Source organism: Phocoena sinus, chromosome 12 (genome assembly GCF_008692025.1).
Source record: "Phocoena sinus isolate mPhoSin1 chromosome 12, mPhoSin1.pri, whole genome shotgun sequence".
In the NCBI taxonomy this organism is placed as follows: Eukaryota; Metazoa; Chordata; class Mammalia; order Artiodactyla; family Phocoenidae; genus Phocoena; species Phocoena sinus.
In genome coordinates, this window is record NC_045774.1 from 13,869,122 (window position 1) to 13,893,695 (window position 24,574).

The window sequence follows — 24,574 nt, forward strand, 5'->3', positions numbered from 1 at the left end:
CCAGAGATAAAAATAAATTACTCCTGATTTCGCTGAATAAATGGAAAGCAACTCAAAAAGTGCTAATCCCATCCCTACCCTCCTTGGGTTAAAGAGGTAACAGGAGCAGAAGCATGGGGATATATTCATCTTTTGAGTCGTGTCATTCTGACCCAGAACAGACCTGTTGCCCCATAAGCCTGTTGCACAGCTGTCTTCTTCAATCTCCCTTTACTACCGTTCTGAGGATTTCTTTCACTTCTCCCTTCTGCTGGGTCTTGTCTTTCCTGAGCTTCAGGTCTTTCTCTTTACTGTATTGCTTCCTTGTTTCCTTAGTGCACATCCTTACTAAGAAAGGATGCGTGCTACATATAGTTTTCAATGTTTTGCATGTCTGAAAATGTTCCAGTCATATGCTCACATACTACTCATAGCCTGGCTCTTTATAGAATTCTTGGTCAGTTCTTTATAGAGTTTGGAGGCTTTTGCTCCATTGTTTTCTAGCTTCCAGTGTTGGCTTGAGGAATTGAAAATTGTTCTAATTCCCGAAGGTCTCAGTGTTCTGAAATTTCACAGTGACATGCCTTGGGGATGGTCTGTTTCGTCCACTGGGCTGGGGGCTCAATGGGCTCTTTTGATCTGGCAGCTCTCATCTTTCTATTCTGGAACATTTTCTAAGAGTTATTTAAATAGTTTTCATCCCTCTATTTTATCTGTCTCCCTTTCTGAAACTCCTTTTAGGCAGATGCTGGATGTTCTGGTCCAATCCTACCTTTCTTATCAAGGGACATTTCTCTCTTTGTCTTTTTGCTCTGCTTTCTGGAAACTTCCTCAGTTTCAACTCTAAACTTTTCTGTTGACTTCTGCATATCTGCTCTCATGCATTTAATCTTCTCAGAGACTGGGAGGTAGTATCCATTTTTGGGTAGTATCCTGTTCTTTTTTAAATAGATGCATTGTCTTTTATAATCTCTCTGGTATATTAGTGATTTGGGGGTTGAAAGGGTTTTGGAGGGACTTTTTTATTTGTTGGTTTTTCCTGGATAATCTATTCCCCTCCAGGTTGCTTTTAATTTGTTTGCCTATTTTGGTCTCTGTCTTTCATGTTAGAGGCTTTTCTCAGCTATATGGAAATGCTTTGTTGTCTCTTCACATTTAGGATGAGAGACTGAATGGGAACTTCATGAATGGATGGGGCTTGACAATTTTGAGATTTATTGAAGGATGATCTGTGTGGGCTATTGGAGAATCCTTGTGTCAATTTTTTTAGGTCTTTTCTGTTGGTCTTTTCATATTCTCCCGCCCACCGCCTTCTGTGTGGAGAGTAGAAACAAGGCTTCAGCACTCGAGGAGTCTCGTAGGGGATCCACATTCAGCATTCAGTGGGTGTTGTCACTTTATCCCCTTGTTTTCAGTCAAGACTCAAGCCCACAACTGTGCCTGGTGCCCCTCAGTCCAGAGACATCTGTTTTACCTTCTTGAGAAAATGAACTTTCAGTCTTTCGCCAAGGGAGGAAAGAGCCAGCGTGGAATGCGGAAGGGGACCTGGGAATCGAAGTGCTCTCTAAGCAGCTTTCCACCAACCCTCCTTATTTAGCACCCGCCCCATGTTGCCCAGGGTTCCAGAGATTCCTGTCGCTTTAATTTGGTGATAAAGAAACCCTGCTAGCTTAGGATTCAGCTTTCTCAGATTTCCTAAGTCAATTCCCACGTATCCTTCTGATTTTCAGCTGGAAAATTTTGTTGGTATTACCCTCTTTTCTGTTTCCTTACCCTTGTAGATTTATGAAGGAAAAACACCCCAGAAAACAAGCAAACAAAATATTGACAGTGGTTGTAGTGGGGACTCAGGAAAGAGAAAATAAAACACGTGTGTTTCATCTGTCATTTGGAGTCCATATTCTTTTCATCCTTCAAGGGCAGCTGCAGTTGCTTTTCTTCCAAAAGCCTTCCTCGACTGCTCCAGGATTCGCTGGTGTCTCCCTGCTCCGAAGTCCTCTAACAGGGATGAGCTGCAGCAAGCTTAGTACATAACTGTATTCAGCCTTGTTTCCTTTTCTTCTGTTTCCTCAGGCTTCCTAAGCAGACTGGAAGCTCCTTGAAGGCCAGGTTGATGCCTTGCCCTGCTTCTGTAGACCTCACCCTGGGAAGACAAGGCTCAGCGCTAGCTGTCACATTCATACTTGATTCCTTGCCCTCCCATTTCACAATGGAGTAAGCTCTCTCTGACCGTGCTGTAACATAGTTTCCTCTTTCCTCGCTGCATCTCGCTTCAAAGATGCTCAAAACTGCATTTCAGAAAACCAGAACACAATCCCCTAGAACATCTTAGGCAAATACCTTTTTCTAAAGACGTCCTAAAATCATGCTGCTTCTTCAGGGTGCTATTCACCATTTCCCTTATTTGTTCAAGGAAGCCATTGTTCTCCCAACCCTCCATGCTAAGCCCTTCCAACCTCCTTACCTTTTTTTTTTTAATTTATTTTTTTTTAAGATGTTGGGGGTAGGAGTTTATTAATTGATTAATTTATTTTTGCTGTGTTGGGTCTTCGTTTCTGTGTGAGGGCTTTCTCTAGTTGTGGCAAGCGGGGGCCGCTCTTCATCGCGGTGCGCTGGGCCTCTCACTTATCGCAGCCTCTCCCGTTGCGGAGCACAGGCTCTAGACGCGCAGGCTCAGTAGTCGTGGCTCACAGGCTTAGTAGCTCCGTGGCATGTGGGATCCTCCCAGACCAGGGCTCGAACCCGTGTCCCCTGCATTAGCAGGCAGATTCTCAACCACTGCGCCACCAGGGAAGCCCCAACCTCCTTACCTTTAAAATATCTGATTTGTAGTATAATAAAGGGCCTTCTTCACTTTTCTGTTTAATAGGGGACCATCATTTTTATGTTGCATGGAAAATGTTTTAGGTGGAGAAGAGAGGAACAAATAAGGAGACACGATAATCATACTTTGCATGGCAAATTGCTTATGGGGGTTTGAATAAAATGTCATAAATCTTATATAGGCAATACAGCAGGCTGAAGATGGGCTAAAGGAATTGGATGCGGGAATCACTGAGTTGAAAAGGCGTGGTGACAAGCTGCAGATTGAGCAGCCCTGGGTGCAAGAACTCTCCAAACTCCAGGTACAGTTTTCTTCCAATGGCATTCAGCTTCAATGGTACATCTTAACTGGAAGTCAAGAAAAAATTCTTTTCTCTAATTTTTCAGGCTTTCTCTATAAAATTCATGTCATTTAGGCCCAATTTTTCTTCCAAGTAACTCTTAGAACATTTTCTGAAACTTTTATCATATTTAGTACAATAAAATAAATTGACATATCTTGAGATTTACTACAGGGCAGTCTGTGTGCATTTGTTGGAGGACCCTTGTGTCAAATTTTTTAACTCTTTTCTTGTATTCTCATGCTTTGAAGATTTTTCTGACATTATTATTATTCCGATGGCTAAGCATAGTTTAGTTGTGGCATATTATTTTCTACTGTAGAAAATTTAATAACTGGCAATCCTACCTAGAAAAGTTTAAAAAAGGCTATCTACCCTGTATTGTACTACACCCAAAAAAATTTTAAGGAAAAAATCCTTAAGCTAATACTTTTAGAAAGTGTATTTTCTCAAGTTCAAAATTATAGTTTATATTTCATACATGTTTGAATGGAAAAGAGACATTGTTTCAATTCCAGAACAACAGCAAAAAATTAAAGGTAGCTGAAATCCAAACAGACTCTCTGGCATCTTTCAGGAGTAGAGAATTAACACTTTGGATTAGTGTTTTTCTAAATCTGGCACTTAGGCAAGAATCTGATCTCAGGTTGGTAGGACGATACTGGGATAGTAAACCAGCAAAGTGTAGCATCTGAAAGTCAACACAGTTAATTTATATTAAGAAAAAATATGTGCGTGTGTCAGGTTTTCTCTGCACACGCCTTATTACAGAACCATTGAGGGATTAATAGTATGAGTCCAATACAGGGTCACAAGTTCTTACTTTTAAGAAAATAAAATACCTCTTATTTTAAAAAGAACATTTTTATTTCAACTATCTCATTCCATTATCTAACATTTCATCATGTGATGAGCCCATGGCCCCGACTCTGTCCTTTTTAGACAGTTTTCCGACAGTACTTAAATGTCAGGTGTAAGAGTCAAGCGTCATAGCTGTAAATAGGCATTAAAGTTGAACTTTTCCAGATTGAGGCATTTTGGCCTGCTAAACCTTAATATGATACGTTAATCAGGTCCATATGGCTCAAATAAATTTTGTATTTGGTGTATCATCGTCCGCTAAAATGTCTTTCCTGCTTAAATAGTTATTTATTTACCCCACCACATTTGGCAAAAACATTGCCTTTTTAAGTTTTAAAGGCTTTCTGCTCACATTAAACTCCTCTGTTTCTGTAGCTCTTTATTTAAGGAATAGTCCCAAATCTGATTATTACTTAGCAGACCAAATGTTGAGGATGCTCTATTCAGTTACTCTAAAATTAGAAAACTTGAGAGCATGATAAAACTTAAAACTACATTTTCTATGACATTTCCCTCAGCCACAAGAACAATTTTTCAGCGTTTTAACCCCGCAGAAACTATTGACATCCTGTGAGCACAGGTGTTAAACGTACCTCATGAAGAGGTAGGTTTGAATTGAGTGTTAGTATCTGTCTGTTTCTTAGGACATGTACGATGAGCTGATGATGACCACTGGCTCCCGGCGGGGCGGTCTGAACCAGAATCTTGCACTGAAGGGTCAGTATGAAAGGGCCCTGCAAGATCTGGCTGACCTGCTGGAGACCGGACGCGAGAAGATGGCAGGAGACCAGAAAATTATCGTGTCTTCCAAAGAAGACATCCAACAACTACTTGACAAACATAAGGTAAAAAAAAAAAACAGAGAGAAAGAAAATGTAGTTTTGAAAGCACATTCTCACTCACTGACATATATTTAGTAAAACCTAACATTATCAATCGTTTATGAGTTTCTACTCATATAAGTTACTCTTTAAAATGGTCAACAAATGTATATTCAAGCCCACTGGCACTCAATAGCACAGAAAAATTAGAGAGTATATATTCCTATAATTCTGTAAGTGAACAAAGAATACCAACCATACCAGTAATTTTAATGATCACTGTCAGCCATGCTTTCTCCTTGGTAAACTGCAGTGGACAGGAAACCCAGGGACTCTCTTCAAAGGAGCCCAGCTTCATTCTTAACTCTGCCCTTTTCCTTTGCATCCCTCACGCCCATGTGTTCATCTCGTCCTAGGTGTTCTCTCTGCTTTCCCTTGTCCTGGCTGAGAACTCCCCACTCCGCTCTGGGAATGCAGAGCTGCCCACTCAGCTCTGGACTGGCTTTATGTCTGTTACATGCATCACTTTGCTCTTCTGGTCCTTAAGTACACGCGCCTCTGGTTACCGTGGGCCTCAGGAGTTTCTTCCTGGGGACAGCAAGTGCTTTTCCTATATAACCAAACTTGGGAAGCCTGAGAGTGTTCCATCAGTGTGTACCGTAACCAAGTTCAGGTTAGACATTGCTCCTTAGTGAAGGAATGCCTGTTTAATGCATACACACACACACACACACACACACAAATTGCATTATTAGTAATATTACAAAAATAACAGTTTTGCCAGTTCAGAGACTCAACCTCCCAGATAGTGGAAATTTCTTATGAGGAAACTAAAAATTCACTAAGATTACAGATGATTTTCATTCTACCATTGCGTAGCTCTTTGGTGGCTTATAAAGGTAGATTTGGGGGGGTGGGGGGCGGCGTGGAGAATTGTACTTGTTGCTACTTTTCCCAGAGGTTTTTGTCCAAAACTTTGTGATTTATTAAAGCCTTATCATTTGGCTTTGAAAACTTTGCTTTAAAGTTCACAGCTGGTTTTTCTCAAATCTTTGACCATAGCAATAAGATATCATCCTGAGTTATTCCAGAGGGGAAACTGGGATCAATGAGTATAAATAACAGAGAAATAAAGCTCAGTAGATGAAGAGCTCTAAAAGGAGTAGGCTGCCATGGAACACACCCCCTCCTGGCCATGAGAAGTCCATCCAAGGCTGTCAGGGGGAGACGGGGCTGTAATAGGAATATCGGCTTTCTATGTTCGGCTAAATGACTTCCAAGTTCTCTTCCAGCTTTAAGATTCTATGATATAGTAATTGTCAGTTGAAGATAATGGTTCTAGCTTCTCCTGACCCAGACCATTTTCCGAGGGAGAGCTCTGTGTGACCTTGGGCATGTTGCATTAGACTGAGTAGCGCAGAGTCTGTAAAGTGGGAAATAAAACTACCTATCTTAAGGGGTTGTCAGGAGGATTCAACGAGTTAGTTGCCGAAGTGTTCATAGGGCACCTGGCACGTAGTGTTAGCTGGCACTCAGTGTTAGCTGATGTTAACGATTCCTGGTCCTTAAGTTTCATCCGTGGTGCTGGGAACAGGAAATGGGATTACCTTCTCCCCATCTTCTGGGGATTTTTATGTATAGAAAGTAATATTTTAAAACACATTTGTAGGGTTGTGCAAGGCCTGCAGTTCTGCTGTGTGTAGGTATGCTCTGAGGGAAATTTAAAAATATGAATGCCAATTGGTGTGTGTCCAGCTGTGCTTGGCCATGAGTATTAAGTACAAAAGAGTAGAGCTCAAGCCCAGCCCTGGAGGAAGAAAAATTGTGAATGTGTCAAGTGAGGACATTGCAGGAGGTAGAGGGCAGGCAGAGGCTGAAGGTGGGGAGCGGCCTCTCATGTGTCCCAGGGACAAAGGAGGCCAGTGTCTGTGGTGGAGGAAGCAAGTGTCCACCCAGATGGTACCAGGAGGAGTGGAGAGGGCGGACGAGTGTTTCAGCAGCAGCTCGCTTCTGAAGGGCTCTGTGTTGGGGACACAGTATCTGCAGCACAGCACAATGTAGGTGCTTTGAGTGGGGGCCAGGAGAGGCCAGTTAGGAGGCTGGACCCCCATCCCACCCCACCCCACCCCCGTCTCTGTAGGAAGCGGTGAGTGCTTAGGTAAGTGGAGGCCAGCAGGGGAGGACCACTATCACCCATATATTAGCCAAGTTCCATCAGCTTCCAGGTTTGAAGCAATATTTATTGTAAGGTAGTAAATGAATGAGTTGCTGACCTCTTTCTATCTGAAAAATTGCAGGAGTACTTTCAGGGCCTGGAATCTCATATGATCTTGACTGAAACACTCTTCAGGAAGGTTATCAGCTTTGCGGTCCTACGGGAAACTCAGTTCCACACAGACCTGATGGAGCAGGCTTCGGCTGTGCTCAAAGGGGCTCACAAGAGGGGTGTGGAGTTGGAGTACATTCTCGAGGTGAGCCCCTGATGCCGCCCCTCCCCTACAGCACACTCCCTACTGCACAGCAGACCCTTCGGGCAAGACACCTTCGTTCCTGCGATTTGCCTCCTGTGACCTCGGAGGTGTCTCAGACTCAGCATCACGTGTTGCCTGTGCCCCTGGTGTTTCCTCTCCACATTTAGGTAAAGGCTGTGCCTTACCGTGAGTTCAGCTAGATGAATACCAGTTTCAGACTGGGCATGACGGTATTTGGGGTCTCGATAGTTGGACTGAAAGACTGCTGACTTTTGCTATACATTATTGAAAAAGACTTCACATGATTAAAAAAAGATTTTCCGATTTTAAATAGAATAAAAATCATAATTTTATTTTTTTTTGGCCACGCTGTGCAGCTTGTGGGATCTTAGTTCCCCGACCAGGGATTGAACCCGTGCCCCCTGCAGTGGAAGCACAGAGTCCTAGCCACTGGTCCACCAGGGAATTCCCTAAAAATTATAATCTTAGAATAAGTGATTTGGTATTTCTCCTTAGTAGAATGTCTATACTATATATTCATATTTCTTAAATGTCTGTGTGGGTTTTTTAAATTTGCAAATGTAATGTATTTAGTTCACTTACCTTGGAAAGTAAACACACCCGTCCCTTTCACTGCGGTAAAGGATGAGACTGTGAATTTCAGCTGCCTGCTGTGTTCCAGGTGTGCTGCATACGTTATTCTATATAATCCTCACAATGGACAAGATATTATTATCCCCATTTTTTTTTTAATGTTGAAAATGAGGGAGGTCAGAGAAGCGTAGTAACTTGCCCCGGTCATACAGCTAGTTAGTTGCAGAAGTGAAAGCCCGTTCACAGTGCTTTTCGAGGTCACCATCTGATGACTTGCTTCAAAGCTGTCTTTCGCTTGCCAAAGCAAACCCCCAACGCAGGCATCTCCGACATGTCTTTAAAGAGACTGTCAGGTGCATATTTGCACACGAAGAGGACTACTCTTCCTTAATGAGGATGTTTAGCTCACAGACTGATGCTGTGTTTCTAGACATGGTCCCATCTGGATGAGAACCAGCGGGAGCTTAGCAGGCAGCTGGAGGTGGTGGAGACCAGCATCCCGACTGTGGGTTTGGTGGAGGAGAGCGAAGACAGGCTTATCGACCGGATAACACTCTACCAGGTCAGCGTCTAAATGACAACTTGGTGTAAAAAGTTGCCACAGTTCCTTTGGAAGCTCTCCCATGGTTTTAACAGCATCTAAACAAACTTGCAATCACATATTTTATTAAGTACTTTCAGTATTTGTTTCGTGATATAACACAGAAAGGTCTTTCTTTTTTTTTAATGAAAGCCCCTTTTGAAAATTTAGCCTCCACCAAGCGTTTTCTGCTTGTTATGCTGAAGTCATACTATCCTGAAATAATTACAGTTTGTTGTTTTTTAATAGAGCACTAAAAAGCCTTTTTTTTTTCTTATTTTTGAGAGAGCTCTTTTTGAAAACTTAGCCTCCACCAAGCATTATTTTGTACTTTGTGTTGGCGTCACACTATTCTTGAAATAATTATACTTTGACGGTTTTAAGCGCACCTAAAGTTATATTCTTAGATATAGATGAAAAGTCTCAAAGCTTCTAATGAAACTTGGGTGCCAATAGTTGAAATTTGACTAAAAGGTAATGGGAACATTATGGAGAACTTATCATCTTTAGGGGAGAAAAATTGCATTATCTCAACTTTTGACCCAGTATTTTCAATCATTTTAGCATTTGAAATCCAGCCTTAATGAATACCAGCCCAAATTATATCAGGTACTAGATGATGGGAAACGACTTCTGATATCTGTTAGCTGCTCAGATCTAGAAAGCCAGCTAAATCAACTTGGAGAACACTGGTTAAATGACACCAACAAAGTGTCTAAGGAACTTCACAGATTGGAAACAATATTGAAACACTGGACCAGGTAATACAGTGACTCTTTTGCAGATTTTTACATTAGTGTTGCAGGGTATTTATAAGGCTGTTGGGTACCTGAGTTGACGAAGATGTGGTCCCTCTAGGAACTTATCACAGAGTTTGGAAAATAAAGACAAGCACAAACCTTCCAGTTGGATTCTTGTATAATTGTATAAACATGTACTCAAAAATGTGGCGGGGAGGCAGGCATTATGCAATACCTCTTACCTTTGAGCTGTTGTCTCCCCTGCCTACTGACTGTACATGGGTGGTCAAGTAAATCTTAGAAGGAGAGAAAGAAGAGAAAGTTTGTTTTGAGAAGGTAAAGGTTTTCTTGAGGGCAATGGGAGGTATTCAAGAGAGGTGGGGGGGGTGATTTTACATAGTAAAATCCTTATTTTTATGCCACCTTTATTTCTAAGAACTTTGAATAACAATCATGTAATAATTTTCTTTTCTAAAAAATTTATTTATTTATTTATTTTATTTTGTTTATTTATTTTTGGCTGCATTGGGTCTTTGTTGCTGTGCGCGGGCTTTCTCTAATTGTGGTGAGCAGGGACTACTCTTCGTTGTGGTGTGCAGGCTTCTCACTGCGGTGGCTTCCCTTGTTGCAGAACATGGGCTCTAGGGTGCACAGGCTTCAGTAATTGTGGCACGTGAGCTCAGTAGTTGTGGCTCGCAGGCTCTAGAGCACAGGCTCAGTAGTTGTAGCACACAAGCTTAGTTGCTCCGCAGCACGTGGGATCTTCCCGGACTAGGGCTCGAATCCATGTCCCCTGCATTGACAAGCAGATTCTTAACCACTGTGCCGCCTGGGAAGCCCAATCATGAACTGTTTTCTAAATAGCCTCAATGTGAAGGAGTAGGAGAAAGATATTTTTATTTGCAACTTAGAGATGGGAAAGCTGAAACTCAGAGAGACTGACTTGCTTAAGGTATGAATATTAAGAGAAGGGAATTTGAGAGTGTCAACCCAGGGCATTATTGTCCCAAATCTGTTGTGTCTCCTTTTTTTTTTTTTGCGGTACGCGGGCCTCTCACTGTTGTGGCCTTTCCCGTTGCGGAGCACAGGCTCCGGATGCGCAGGCTCAGCGGCCATGGCTCACGGGCCCAGCCGCTCCGCGGCATGTGGGATCTTCCCGGACCGGGGCACGAACCCGTGTCCCCTGCATCGGCAGGCGGACTCTCAACCACTGCGCCATCAGGGAAGCCCTGTGTCTCCTTTTAAAATTAGCATTGGTGACTAACACGGGTTAGCACAAAGTCAGAATTGGATGTTTACTTAATAGGCTTATTACTGTCCTTACAGATATCAAAGTGAATCTGCAGATCTCATCCACTGGTTACAGTCTGCAAAAGACAGGCTAGAATTTTGGACTCAACAATCTGTGACAGTTCCTCAAGAACTGGAAATGGTCCGTGATCATCTGAACGCTTTTCTGGTAAAGCTCAAGAATCTAAAGCATTTGATTCAGTTTTATTGCTTTCAGGCCTGACTTACAGGTGAAAAGGGCGTCAGTTGTCAATGGATGTACTTAGGAAATCAAGCTATAGAGAATTTGTCAGTGTTCACTCTCTGTGTTCAATAATTATGCAAAATCGTAGGGTTCAACATTGCCCCTTTAAAGTAGTGTTTAAGTAATGTTGGCCTTCATTTGGGGCAAGGGTGCGTTGCTTTTGTTTTCCTCCAGAGTGTTTAATATCACCACTCCCCTTCAAGATGTAAAGAAAACTTGTTTATGTAATAAAATAGTCTCTTCTTAAATGAAGGGTCTGGCTACTCAATCCTGATTTGAACATTGCTGCTTCTTTTAGGAGTTTTCCAAAGAGGTGGATGCCAAATCTACCTTGAAATCGTCTGTTCTGAGCACTGGAAATCAGCTTCTTAGACTAAAGAAAGTGAACACAGCTGCCCTGCGTTCTGAGCTGTCACACATTGATGGCCAGTGGACTGACCTGCTGACAAATATTCCAACCGTACAGGAAAAGCTCCACCAGGTACAGAAATAATCATTGGTTTAACTGGTCATAATTGGTGTAAGCAGTATTAGATGGAAAAGTACATTGATCTGCTTTTGCTCACAAACTTAAATCAGCTTTGTCTTGGACATCTCGTCTTTTATGTCTTCCATTGTATTGCATATTAACACTATTATATATAAAATAGATAACTAATAAGGACCTACTGTATAGCACAGGAAACTCTACTCAGTACTCTGTAATGACCTATATGGGAAAAGAATCTAAGAAAGAGTGGATATGTGTATATGTACAACTGAGTCACTTTGCTGTTCAACAGAAAGTAACACAACATTGTAAATCAACTATACTCTAATTAAAAAAAAAATAGTGAACGGTTCTACAAATGCCCTATCTATAAATTCCCTGTCTTCCAAGGGCTTCTTTATCACGTGTGTGTGTGTGTTTTAGAATCCTTGTCTGTCCATGTTTAAATTCTTTGTTTTCTCATAAATAAAATATGGGTAGCTATACCTGTCTCATAAAGTGGGTAGTTATGAAGATTTAATAATAATAATATATGTAAAAGACCTATAACCTTACCTACAATAGAGCTGACATTCAACAACTAGGGGAAGAGAAGTAAGTAGCTCTCTTATCTGGAAGTTATGCTTCTCTCCCCTGAACTCCCAGATATTTTATCTTTATCTCTCTTGGGCATTCATCACTGTGTACAAGGTGTAAAGATGTTTTTCATATAAATGTCTTATCCCTTCTAATCAGCAGCTGTACATTTCTAGAGGGCAGGAAACATCTCACATTAACTTGTATCTCTTTCTGCCCACATAGCAGTCCATAAATATTTTAAATGATTGCTTTTGTTCCTCTCAGTCATTACAAGCATTTGCATAAATGTATGATATGTTAAGGAAGGTTCAGGATTCTAAGTATGTTTTAGTGAAAGACTGAGGAAATTGGCTATGCTCTTTAGAATAAATATGAGAGCGCCAAAAATCTAGAAAATGATAGTTTGTAGTGTGGTGGTAACATTCCTGAGTCATAATAGACAGAGATTTTACAAGATAATTAATAAAATAACATCTGTTGAATGTTTTGTAGTTACGTTTTTTTTATACTCATAAAACTAGCTATAAAATAAGAATAATACTTTCGTCCTGCTGGTGTTTTGATTAATTAGGTAGTGTTTATGCAATGTTTATAGTATTCGATGTCAAGTGAACATAAGAGGACTATTATTGTTCAGTGTTTGCCTGATGTTTAATTTCAAGCTTCTAACAAGGTTAATATCCAAAAATGTCATTAAGAAGTGTTATCTCTGTTGGTACTTTAGTAGGAATTAATAGAGTTTTAGGTTAACAGGAATTGAGTTTGAATTTTAACACTTGTGACTTCTTCTATCTGACATGGGCAGCTGCAAATGGATAAGCTGCCTTCTCGCCGTGCCATTTCTGAAGTCATGGCTTGGATTTCTCTCATGGAAAATGTTATTCAAATGGATGAAGAGAGTATTAAAAACTCCATCGGTTACAAGGCAATTCATGAATACCTTCAGAAATATAAGGTAATTAAACATTTTTGTTTGTTTGTTTTTAGCTTTGCATACTTTAGGACTGTTTTATTTGAAGAAACTCAAAAACACAAGTTATGGAAATCAGGTCTGAAAGTATATGTTTCATATATAGTGACCGGGTAGGTCTACTATAGTAAGAAAACTGCTTCCCTAGTTATAGGCGTAGGAAAGTTGTCCAGTATTAGGAATAATTTTGAATAAGATTTTGTGTCATTTTAAGAAATCATAAAAATAAATACTATAATTTGTAAATATTTTATAGTGAGATTATATAATTTGCCCAATTCTACTTTCCTACCTAAAAAAAATGTATATTCAATATATCTATAAATTCAGATCTTTACAAACTCAAATTCAATATATTTATACATTCAAAATGTATAAATTCAATTTATATTCAGTATTTTCATATATTATATATATTCAACTTCTGAAGATAATGGGTTATATTAATACATACCGATTGTGCCATTTGGACTCAATCACACAAGTGGTAATATTAATCTTAAGGTTACTTAAGGCTTTCCAACTCCTGGTAAAATATAAGACATTTATACATATAAGCTTGTTTTCTTGTTTTCGCCTTTCCCTTTTTAGGGTTTTAAGATCGACATTAACTGTAAACAGCTGACTGTCGATTTTGTGAACCAGTCTGTGCTACAGATCAGTAGTCAGGACGTGGAAAGTAAACGCAGCGATAAGACTGATTTTGCTGAGCAACTTGGAGCAATGAATAAAAGCTGGCAAATCCTGCAGGGTCTCGTCACTGAGAAGGTGAGCCAAGTGCTCTCTGCTGTCCATGTTTCATGAAAACGCCAAGAACCGGTACACTCTGTAAAGAAAACTCATCCCACGAATAGTATGGCTACACTGGGCACACGACTGCTTCCGAAGACACTGGCCCCTGAAGGTTTTAACAGTTCTTCAGCCCTGTTCATTATTTTGTCTATGTACCCACTGCTCTTTGAATATTTCATATTGTTTTACTTTATTAAAGATGCCTCTTAATGTCTTTTTCCTTTGCCTCAAGTTGACTTAAGTTCTTTACTTGTTTACCAGTAATGGTCATTGACTTATACTTTTTAACATTCATGTTTAATCATATATACAATGGACTGTCTTTTAAGAATTCTTAATCTGGAGGAAATAGTGACCTGCCAGTAATTTGATTCTAAAATAAAATTGCAAATTTCATTTCATTATGTTTGTTCAGATTCAGCTGTTGGAAGGCTTATTGGAATCTTGGTCAGAATATGAAAATAACGTACAAGGTCTGAAAACTTGGTTTGAAACCCAGGAAAAGAGACTAAAGCAACAAGAGCGAATTGGAGATCAGGCTTCAGTTCAGAACGCGCTGAAAGACTGTCAGGTAACTGGTCCAGGTGGCTGACAGGTGCCGCTACACAATTTCATTGTGTACACCGAAGAAATTTGTGGGTCCTGAGAATTGAGGATTCAGTATGGAAAAATGCTGCATTTGGTAACAAATTTCTCTGATTATGTGACTTATAGAGTTTTTCTAACTGTTAGGTTTTTTTCACCTGTTTTTTTTTTTGTTTGTTTGTTTTTTGGTTTTTTTTGTGTGTGTGTACTACGTGGGCCTCTCACTGTTGCGGCCTCTCCCGTTGCGGAGCACAGGCTCCAGACGCGCAGGCGCAGCGGCCATGGCTCACAGGACTATCCGCTCCACGGCATGTGGGATCTTCCCGGACCGGGCCATGAACCCGTGTCCCCTGCATCGGCAGGCAGACTCTCAACCATTGCGCCACCAGGGAAGCCCTCACCTGTTTTCATAAATTTGAATTTATGAGTTTTCAGATACACTTGTACGTAGAGAATCCTTCTATACTGATCATCAGATTTAATAATTATCAAGATTTTGACATACTTGCCTGCATTATTTCTTTTCTTTGTAAAGATTTTACAGTGAATCCCAGACATCATGTCATTTTCTTTTTTAATTGGCTGTAAATGCATGAGTTTATTTCTGGAAGCTAAGTTCCATTCCATTGATCTATATGTCTGTCATTATGCCAGTACCATACTGTGTTTGTTGTTGTTGTTTTTAAATAGATCTTTACTGGAGTATAACTCCTTCACGATACTGTGTTAGTGTCTGTTGTACAACAAAGTGAATCAGCCATATGCATATATATGTCCCCATATCCCCTCCCTCTTCAGCCTCCCTCCCACCCTCCCTATCCCACCCCTCTAGGTGGACACAAAGCACCGAGCTGATCTCCCTGTGCTATGCTGCTGCTTCCCACTAGCTAACTATTTTACATTCGGTAGTGTATATATGTCGATGCTACTCTCACTTCGCCCCAGCTTCACCGTCCCACCCCATGTCCTCAAGTCCATTCTCTATGTCTCCCTCTTTATTCCTGCTGTGCAACTAGGTTCATCAGTACCATTTTTTTTTTTTTTAGATTCCATATATATGCGTTAGCATATGGTATTTGTTTTTCTCTTTCTGACTTACTTCTAGGTCCATCCACCTCACTACAAATAACTCAATTTATGGCTGAGTAATATTCCGTTGTATATATGTGCCACATCTTCTTTATCCATTCATCTGTTGATGGGCATTTAGGTTGGTTCCATGTCTTGGCTATTGTCAGTAGTGCTGCAGTGAACATTGCAGTACATGACTCATTTTGAATTATGGTTTTCTCAGGATATATGCCCAGTAGTGGGATTGTTGCATTGTATGGTAGTTCTATTTTTAGTTTTTTAAGGAAACTCTGTACTGTTTTCCATAGTGGTTGTATCAATTTACATTCCCACCAACAGTGCAGGAGGTTTCCCTTTCCACCACACCCTTTCCAGCATTTATTGTTTCTAGATTATTTGATAATGGCCATTCTGACTGGTGTGAGGTGATACCTCATTGTAGTTTGGATTTGCATTTCTCTAATGATTAGTGATGTTGAGCATATTCTCATGTGCCTCTTGGCCATCTGTATGTCTTCTTTGGGGAAATGTCTATTTAGGTCTTCTGCCCATTTTTTAACGGGAGTTTTCTTTTTATATGATAGCTCCATGAGCTATTTGTGTATTTTGGAGGTTAATCCTTTGTCTGTTGTTTCATTTGCAAATGTTTTCTCCCATTCTGAGGGTTGTCTTTTTGTCTTGTTTATGGTTTTCTTTGCTGTGCAAAAGCTTTTAAGTTTAATTATGTCCCATTTGTTTATTTTTGTTATTTCCATTTCTCTAGGAGGTGGGTCAAAAAAGATCTTGCTGTGGTTTATGTCAAGGAGTGTTTTTCCTATGTTTTCCTCTAAGAGTTTTGTAGTGTCTGGACTTACGTTTAAGTCTTTAATCCTTTTGGAGTTTATTTTTGTGTGTGGTGTTAGGTAGTGTTCTATTTTCATTCTTTTACATGTAGCTGTCCAGTTTTCGGAGAACCACTTATTGAAGAGGCTGTCTTTTCTCCATTGTATGTTCTTGCCTCCTTTGTCATAAATTAGGTGCCCATATGTGCGTGGGTTTATCTCTGGGCATTCTATCCTGTACCAGTGATCTATATTTCTGTTTTTGTGCCAGTACCATACTGTCTTGATTACTGTAGTTTTGTGGTATAGTTTGAAGTCAGGGAGCCTGATTCCTCCAACTCTGTTTTTCTTTCTCAAGATTGCTTTGGCTATTTGGGGTCTTTTGTGTTTCCATACTAGTTGTAAAATTTTTTGTTCTAATTCTGTGAAGAATGCCATATATAGTTTGATAGGGATTGCACTGAATCTGTAGATTGCTTTGGTTAGTATAGTCATTTTCACAATATTGATTCTTCCAATCGAAGAACATGGTATACTTCTCCATCTGTTTATGTCATCTCTGATTTCTTTCATTAGTGTTTTATAGTTTTCTGAGTACAAGTCTTTTGCCTCCTTAGGCAGGTTTATTCCTAGGTGTTGTATTCATATTTTTGTTGCAATAGTAAATGAGAGCATTTCCTTAATTTCTCTTCCTGATTTTTCATTGTTGGTATATATGAATGCCAGAGATTTCTGTGCATTAATTTTGTATCCTGCAACTTTACCAAATTCATTGATTAGTTCTAGTAGTTTTCTGGTGGCATCTTTAGGATCTTCTATGTATAGTATCATGTCATCTGCAAAGAGTGACAGTTTTACTTCTTTTTTTCCAATTTGTATTCCATTTATTTCTTTTTCTTCTCTGATTGCCATGGCTAGGACTTCCAAAACTATGTTGAATAGGAGTGGTGAGAGTGGACATCCTTGTCTTGTTTCTGATCTTAGTGGAAATGCCTTCAGTTTTTCACCATTGAGAATGATCCTTGCTGTGGGTTTGTCATATATGACCTTTATTATGTTGAGGTAGGTTCTCTCTATACCCATTTTCTGGAGAGTCTTTATCATAAATAGGTATTGAATTTTGTCAAATGCTTTTTCTGCATCTATTGAGATGCTCATATGGTTTTTATTCCTTAATTTGTTAATGTGGTGTATCACATTGATTGATTTGCATATATTGAAGAATCCTTGAATCCCTGGGATAAATCCCACTTGATCATGGTGTATGATCCTTTTAATGTGCTGTTGGATTCTGTTTGCTAGTATTTTGTTCAGGATTTTTGTATGTATGTTCATCAGTGATATTAGTCTATAATTTTCTTTTTTTGTGATATATTTTTCTGGTTTTGGTATCAGGGTGGTGGTGGCCTTGTAGAATGAATTTGGGAGTGTTTCTCCCTCTACAACTTTTTGGAAGAGTTTGAAAAGAATCAGTGTTAGCTCTTCTCTGAATGTTTGATAGAATTTGCCTGTGAAGCCATCTGGTCCTGGACTTTTGTTTGTTGGAAGATTTTTAATTGTGCTTTCAATTTCATTGCTTGTGATAGGTCTGTTTATATTTTCTAATTCTTCCTTGTTCAGTCTTGGAAAATTGTACCTTTCCAAGAATTTGTCCATTTCTTCATGGTTGTGCATTTTATTGGCATATAGTTGTTTGTAGTAGTCTCTTATAATCCTTTGTATTTCTGCAGTGTTGCTTGTGATTTCTCCTTTTTCATTTCTAATTTTATTGATTTTCATCCTCTCCCTTTTTTTCTTGATGAGTCTGGCTAAGGGTTTATCAATTTTTTTATCTTCTCAAAGAACCAGCTTTTAGTTTTATTGATCTTTGCTACTGTTTTCCTCATTTCAATTTCATTTATTTCTGCTCTGATCTTTATGATTTCTTTCCTTCTCTTGACTTTGGGTTTTCTTTGTTCTTCTTGCTCTGTTTGTTTTAAATGTAGGGTTAGATTGTTTATTTGATATTTTTCTTGTTTCTTGAGGTGAGATTGAATTCCTATAAACTTCCCTCTTAGAACTGCTTTTCTGCATCCTATAGGTTTTGGGTCATCATGTTTTCATTGTCATTTGTCTCTAGGTATTTTTTGATTTCATCTTTGATTTCTTCAGTGATCTCTTGGTTATTTAATAGCACACTGTTTAGCCTCCATGTATTTGTGTTTTTCACAGTTTTTTCCTGTAATTGATTTCCAATCTCATAGCATTGTGGTCAGAAAAGATGCTTGATACAATTTCAATTTTCTTAAATTTTCTGAGGCTTGATTTGTGACCCAAGATTTGATCTGTCCTGGAGAATGTTCCATGTGAACTTGAGAAGAAAGTGTATTCTGCCACTTTTGGGTGGATTGTTCTATAAATATCAATTAAATCTATCTGGTCTGTTGTGTTATTTAAAGCTTGTGTTTCCTTATTTATTTTCTGTTTGGATGATCTGTCCATTGGTGTAAGTGGGGTGTTAAAGTCGCCTACTCTTATTGTGTTACTGTTGATTTCTCCTTTCATGGTTGTTAGCATTTGCCTTATGTATTGAGGTGCTCCTATGTTGGGTACATAAACATTTATAATTGTTATATCTTCTTGGATTGATCCTTTGATCATTATGTAGTGTCCCTCCTTATCTCTTGTAACAGTCTTTATTTTAAAGTCTAGTTTATCTGATATGAGTGTTGCTACTCCAGCTTGCTTTTGATACTCCATTTCCATGGAATATCTTTTTTCCATCCTTTCACTTTCGGTCTGTATGTGTCCCTAGGTCTGACATGGGTATCTTGTAGACAGCATATATATGGGTCTTGTTTTTGTATCCTTTCAGGTCTTGTTTTTATGTCTTTTGGTTGGGGCATTTAATCCATTTACATTCAAGGTTATTATTTTTATTTATTTATTTATTTTTGCGATACGCGGGCTTCTCACTGTTGTGGCCTCTCCCCTTTGCGGAGCACAGGCTCTGGATGCGCAGGCTCAGCGGCCATGGCTCACAGGCCCAGCCGCTCCGCGGCATGTGGGATCTTCCCAGACCGGGGCACGCACCCACATCCCCTGCATCGGCAGGCGGACTCTCAACCACTGTGCCACCAGGGAAGCCCCAAGTTTATTATTGATATGTATGTTCCTATTACCATTTTCTTAATTGTTTTGGGTTTGTTTTTGTGAGTCTTTTTCTTCTCTTGTGTTTCCCACCTAGAGAAGTTCCTTTAGCATTTGTTGTAAAGCTGGTTTGGTGGTGCTGAATTCTCTTAGCTTTTGCTTGTCTGAAAAGCTTTTGATTTCTCCATCAAATCTGAATGAAATCCTTGCTGGATAGAGTAATCTTGGTTGTAGATTTTCCTCTTTCATCACTTTATGTATTCTGCCACTCCCTTCTGGCCTGCAGAGTTTTTGCTGAAAACTCAGCTGATAAACTTATGAGGATTCCTTTGCATGTTATTTTTTGTTTTTTCCCTTGCTGCTTTTAATATTTTTTTCTTGAATTTAATTTTTGTTAGTTTGGTTAATATGTGTCTTGGTGTGTTTTTCCTAGGGTTTATTCTGTATGGGACTATCTGTGCTTCCTGGACTGGGTGACTGTTTCCTTTTCCATGTTATGGAAGTTTTCATCTATAATCTCTTCAGATATTTTCTCAGACCCTTTCTTTCTCTCTTCTTCTGCTGGGACCCCTATAATTCGAATGTTGGTGCATTTAGTGTTGTCCCAGAGGGTCTCTGAAATTGTCTTCAATTCTTTTCATTCTTTTTTCTCTATTCTGCTCCTTGGCAGTTATTTCCACCATTTTGTCTTACAGCTCACTTATTTGTTCTTCTGCCTCAGTTATTCTGTTACTGGTAATCTTCTCGTGTATTTTTCGTTTCAGTTATTGGGTTGTTCATTTCTGTTGGTTTGTCCTTTAGTTCTTCTAGATATTTGTTAAACATTTATTTTCTCAATTGTGCACCTTCATTCTATTTCTGAGATTCTGGATCATCTTTACTATCATTACTCTGAATTCTTTTTCAGGTAAATTGCCTATTTCCTCTTCATTTATTTGCTCTTCATTTATTTATAGGTTTTTACCTTGCTCCTTCATCTGTGACATATGTTTTTGCTGTCTCATTTTTAAATTTTTTTTATGAGTGGGATTGTGTTCCTGTCTTTAGTGGTTGTTTGCCCTGAGGCTTCCAACACGGGAGTTTGTAGGCTGCTGGGTAGAGCAGGGTTTTGGTGCTGAGATGAGGACCTCCATGAGACCTCACTCCAATGAATATTCCCTGGGGTCTGAGGTTCTCTGTTAGTCCAGTGCTTCGGACTCAGAGATCCCACCGCAGGAGCTTTGCCCAACCGCCGGCTCATGAACCAAGATCCCCCAATCTGCATGGTGTGGCAGAAAAAGAAAAAGAAAGAAAGAAAGAAGAAAAGAAAAGAAAGTAAAAAAAAGGGGGTGAAAGGCCTTGGCTGTGGAGGGTGGGGCCTAAACAAGGGCAAGGTTTGGGTGGTGGGTGAGGCCAATGCTCAGGACCCACAGGGCTGGAAAAGGCCCTGGGTGCTGTAGGGGGTGGGGCTTAGGTTCGAGGAACAGAAGGGGCCCAGGCGTGCCCCACCACTCCTGGTCTCAGAGGGTGGGGGTGCTCAGTGGGGCTCCCAGGCCTGAGTGGGCAGGGAAAACGCCCTCCACTCCTCTCCTGCTCCTCCTGGAGGGCCCCTCCCACCTGCCTCTCCTCAGCCTCCTTCCTGTGCCCCCAGGAGCAATGTGGCCGTGGGGAGGAGGGGGCCCTGTAGGGCAGGGGACCAGCCTGGGAGCTCAGCAGGCTCCCCGGACCCGAGTGGGTGGGGCAATCAACCTCTCCACTCCTCTTCCGCTCCTCCCACCTGCCTCTCCTTATCTCCCTGGCCTCAGGGGTGCCCATCCTGTCTGGCCTCCACTTCTCCTCCCACCTCAGTCCCCCACATCGTACCAGTTCACTTGGGGGTTCCTCCCATCTCCTTGGGCGTCAGGGTCCCCCACCAGCGGTCGGCAGGCATCCTAATTATGGCGAGATGCTAACTCGGCATCTTCCCACACTGCCGTCTTGACTCCGCCTCCCCAGACATCGTGTCATTTTATTCCTGCATGCTACAGTATGCTTCTCTAAAAGAAATGGACCTTTTTCTTATATAACCATAATATCATTATCACCACAAAAAAATTCACAGTAACCCCTATACTATTTAATGCCCAACTCATAACACTATTTCCTGAATTGTCTTTAAAATATCTTTTTTTAAGTTAATTTATTTAAACAAAGATGTCACAGTGTCCACATCCTCCGTTTCTTCTTAGATCTTTTAAGTCTCTTTAAGTTATTTTTGGACACTATTAACTTGTTGCAAAAACTGTAGACTGGACTCAGGTTCAGGATTGATTAGCTTGTGTAGTCCCTTGAGATGCTCTCCTCTCCCCTGTATTTCCGGTAAATGGAAGTCAGCACTAGAGACTTGATTGGATTCCGGTTCAACTCCAATGAGCCAGTGCTTCCCAGCGGACAGTGTTACCTCCTACTGTGTCCCATTGGGAAGACCACGCCTGCTTGTTCTTCTGTTGGTGATAAGGGTCTTGGTGTGGAGTGGGCAGACTCTAAATGTTTTCCAGTGACTTAGGACCACTTAATATTTCCTCAGGGATTCTTGTTTATACAAAAGAAATGTAAGCGGTTACAGCGAATGCTCTAATTTTTTTTAAAATAATTCAGTAATTTGTAGTGTGTTACAGATTAGCTGTGATAGTTTTTATATTTCAGCTTTCAAAAAGAATGGCCTTTGATAATGATCTTCCTTCCAACCAGCAGTTTTTCTTTGGGGGCATATGTAAAGAGATGTATATATAAGCTCTCAGTCAAAGCTTTTCGGTTCAAAAAGGAAGAGCACATGCTCTTGTGCTGGGCTGACAAGCTCATGGATTGCAATTTCGAGGGTGCATGAAAATGGTAAAGAAAACTATCATACAGGGAACTACCTTGAAATTAAAAAAAAAAAAAAAAAAACTTCACATCAGAAGATTGGTGTGTAAAAGATGGAAGACCAAAAACATGCATCAGCTAGTCTTATTGCCTTTCCAATCTTCCAGGAGCCAGTATGGTTTCAAGTAGTAGGCTATCAACTCTAAAATGTACAAGTAAACCAGAATTTCAAAATTTTACTTCAAAGGATGACTTCCTAAGTTACAATGTTTTCATTAAAATTAAAACATAATTTCAGCATTAACATTAGCAAGATTAGTGCTTCCTTGTTATAATAATAAACTTGACTATTAAAAGACTGAAATGTAGGTTAATTTAACTTTTCCTTTATTTTTCTTCTGCCTTCTTTACTTTTATTTTTCTCTTTCTTACTATTTTTTCTTCTCTTTAATGTATACTTTTTTCTGCCATTTTCCATTTTCTTTTTATGTACATGTCTTCTATTTAACACAGAGAGAGAGATTGCTAGCTGGAAAATGTAGCAGAAACTTGACCAAGTTTCACTCCTTTTCAGACCCAAACTTTTAACCCCCCAGAGGGTCACACCAGGCAGTGTCAGGAGGAACAGCTGCAAGTATGGTTGAAAGAACTTAACTCCAATGCCAACTTGTGATTTCGAGTGAAAAGTCATTTTTTTTTGAAACAAAGAACAGAATGAAAGTAGACCACATAGTTATTTTGGGGCATCACATATAAATCACAGTAGCCTAACTGTCAGGTTCCATTTGGCAGTACCACAAACCTTGATAAAAATTTATTGTCATTTTTGAGAAATGGTTCTTCTGGACCAGAGTGTAGAATTCAAGCCAGCAGACTTACATTGGTGACTGGATTCAAGCTTTATTTTGTTTTAAAAACCTTGGATATTTTCCACTCTTTCAGAAGTGATTTATGAATTTGAGCCAACATAAAAACTGATATTTATGAATTAACCCAAGTTAAGAATGATTTATTATTGCAAAAAAAATGTTAGGTTTGGCTTTTCCCTTCATTGATCAGAAACAGAATCATCTTTTAATTATTATTGGAGGGAAAGGAAAACACCTTTGTTTTGCACAAAATATATATTTCATACTTGTTTCCCTCCTGGGTTTTGCTTTTATGCCAACATAAATACGCAGGACACTTATGAGATGTGTTTCTAAGCAGTGGGTCATTCATTTAATATTGCTCACTTAAAAAGTTAACCTCTATGGATAAATGAGAATAAATTCAATTCCAGTGGTTGAATTTTAGGATCATACTAAAGACAATGTTGGAAGGATTATTTATGGTTATGTAATCTTTTAGAGAAGCAGAGAGAAAAATCCTTAAATAGTAAAGTTCATTATGTTTTCTTTACTGTATAAAGGACCTGTAACACTGGTAATCACTATATTTATTCTCAGGTTAATTATCAGAGCTGTCAAAATACTGACAAAATTATAAAGTGAAAATGAAAGAACAAAACAAAACAAAAATGATCTCTTTAGGCTACTAATTACATGAACTTCTAATTAATACATCAAGACAAAAATAGCTTCATAATAGTTAAGGAGAGAAAAATAAATAAATTTGCAGTGAAGCAGGGCAGATTACCAAATGGCTGAATAAAGTAAACCCTTACATTTGCCTAGTTTTTAACAGCTTAAAGGGGATTTCATAGATTTATTTATCTAATGTTATCCCCTTGAGATAAGCAAATGTATTATTATTCCTATTTTATACATAAGGAAGGGAATGGTTAAAAGATTGCACCACACGAAGCAAACATTAAAAGAGGTACATTTGTAACTAAAACAGCAGAGACCAGGACTTCTCACTAGTATCCTATCCATAGCACTACCCAAGCCCAAGCGACTTATCCATATGTGGATCATGACAGGGAGCTGGAAATGTTTTTCACAGAATTGAGACATTTTCCAAACTTAAAATATTTTGCCATTTTCTTCACTCTAACCTCCAAGGCCTACAATCTGCATATCTAGTTCTGGGGGTGTACTTCTGAATACGAGCCTGTAACGAGGATCAGTATACAGCTTCTCACATCACCCCAACATGGATTTATTTACCTCTTCTCCGCAATTCCCATCTGCCTCCAGCACTGGGCTGGGAGTCAGTGGGCTCAGAAGTCTTGGATTCTGATTCTGCTTCTGGCCCTTTTGTGACTGGAGACAGGTTGCCTGACATAATCTCCCACTGTTCATCCATAAAATGTTGATAGCAGTCTCAGCCTGGCTCACTGAGCTTTCCAAAGTTTCAGATGGCTTTAAAATATAGGTGAGGATTATGGTTAAGTATGATCTCCAGATTATTGCCTCATTTTCTTTTTCGAACATTTCATCCTGACCATTATAAATGCAAATTCTAAAGAAAATGAGCATTCGATTCATGAAAAGAAACTTGTACAACTTTTCATACTCCCTTAGAATCAGAGTATTTTAGGGAGAAAGACAGGTTAATAGAGACTCAGATTTTTCATCTGAAGAAACTGAGACCCTGTGGAAGTTTCTCACTTGTGCAAAGTGGCA

General features: G+C 39.6%; 1 protein-coding gene across 23 annotated transcripts in view; it reads left to right on the forward strand.

Annotated features, from left to right (window-relative positions):
• SYNE1 (spectrin repeat containing nuclear envelope protein 1) overlaps positions 1-24,574 on the forward strand; it is a 457,069-nt gene that overhangs the window by 331,667 nt on the left and 100,828 nt on the right. For all 23 annotated transcript variants that reach the window (XR_004352467.1, XR_004352466.1, XR_004352464.1 and 20 more), the window contains 10 exons: positions 2,985-3,104; positions 4,649-4,849; positions 7,123-7,296; positions 8,321-8,452; positions 9,035-9,231; positions 10,537-10,669; positions 11,043-11,225; positions 12,619-12,768; positions 13,375-13,551; positions 13,991-14,146. Coding sequence is in view for 17 of the 23 variants with exons in the window: in XM_032650736.1 (XP_032506627.1) it covers positions 2,985-3,104; positions 4,649-4,849; positions 7,123-7,296; positions 8,321-8,452; positions 9,035-9,231; positions 10,537-10,669; positions 11,043-11,225; positions 12,619-12,768; positions 13,375-13,551; positions 13,991-14,146 (1,623 nt within the window). In the remaining 6 variants the exon portion in view is untranslated. The remainder of the gene's footprint in view (positions 1-2,984; positions 3,105-4,648; positions 4,850-7,122; positions 7,297-8,320; positions 8,453-9,034; positions 9,232-10,536; positions 10,670-11,042; positions 11,226-12,618; positions 12,769-13,374; positions 13,552-13,990; positions 14,147-24,574) is intronic.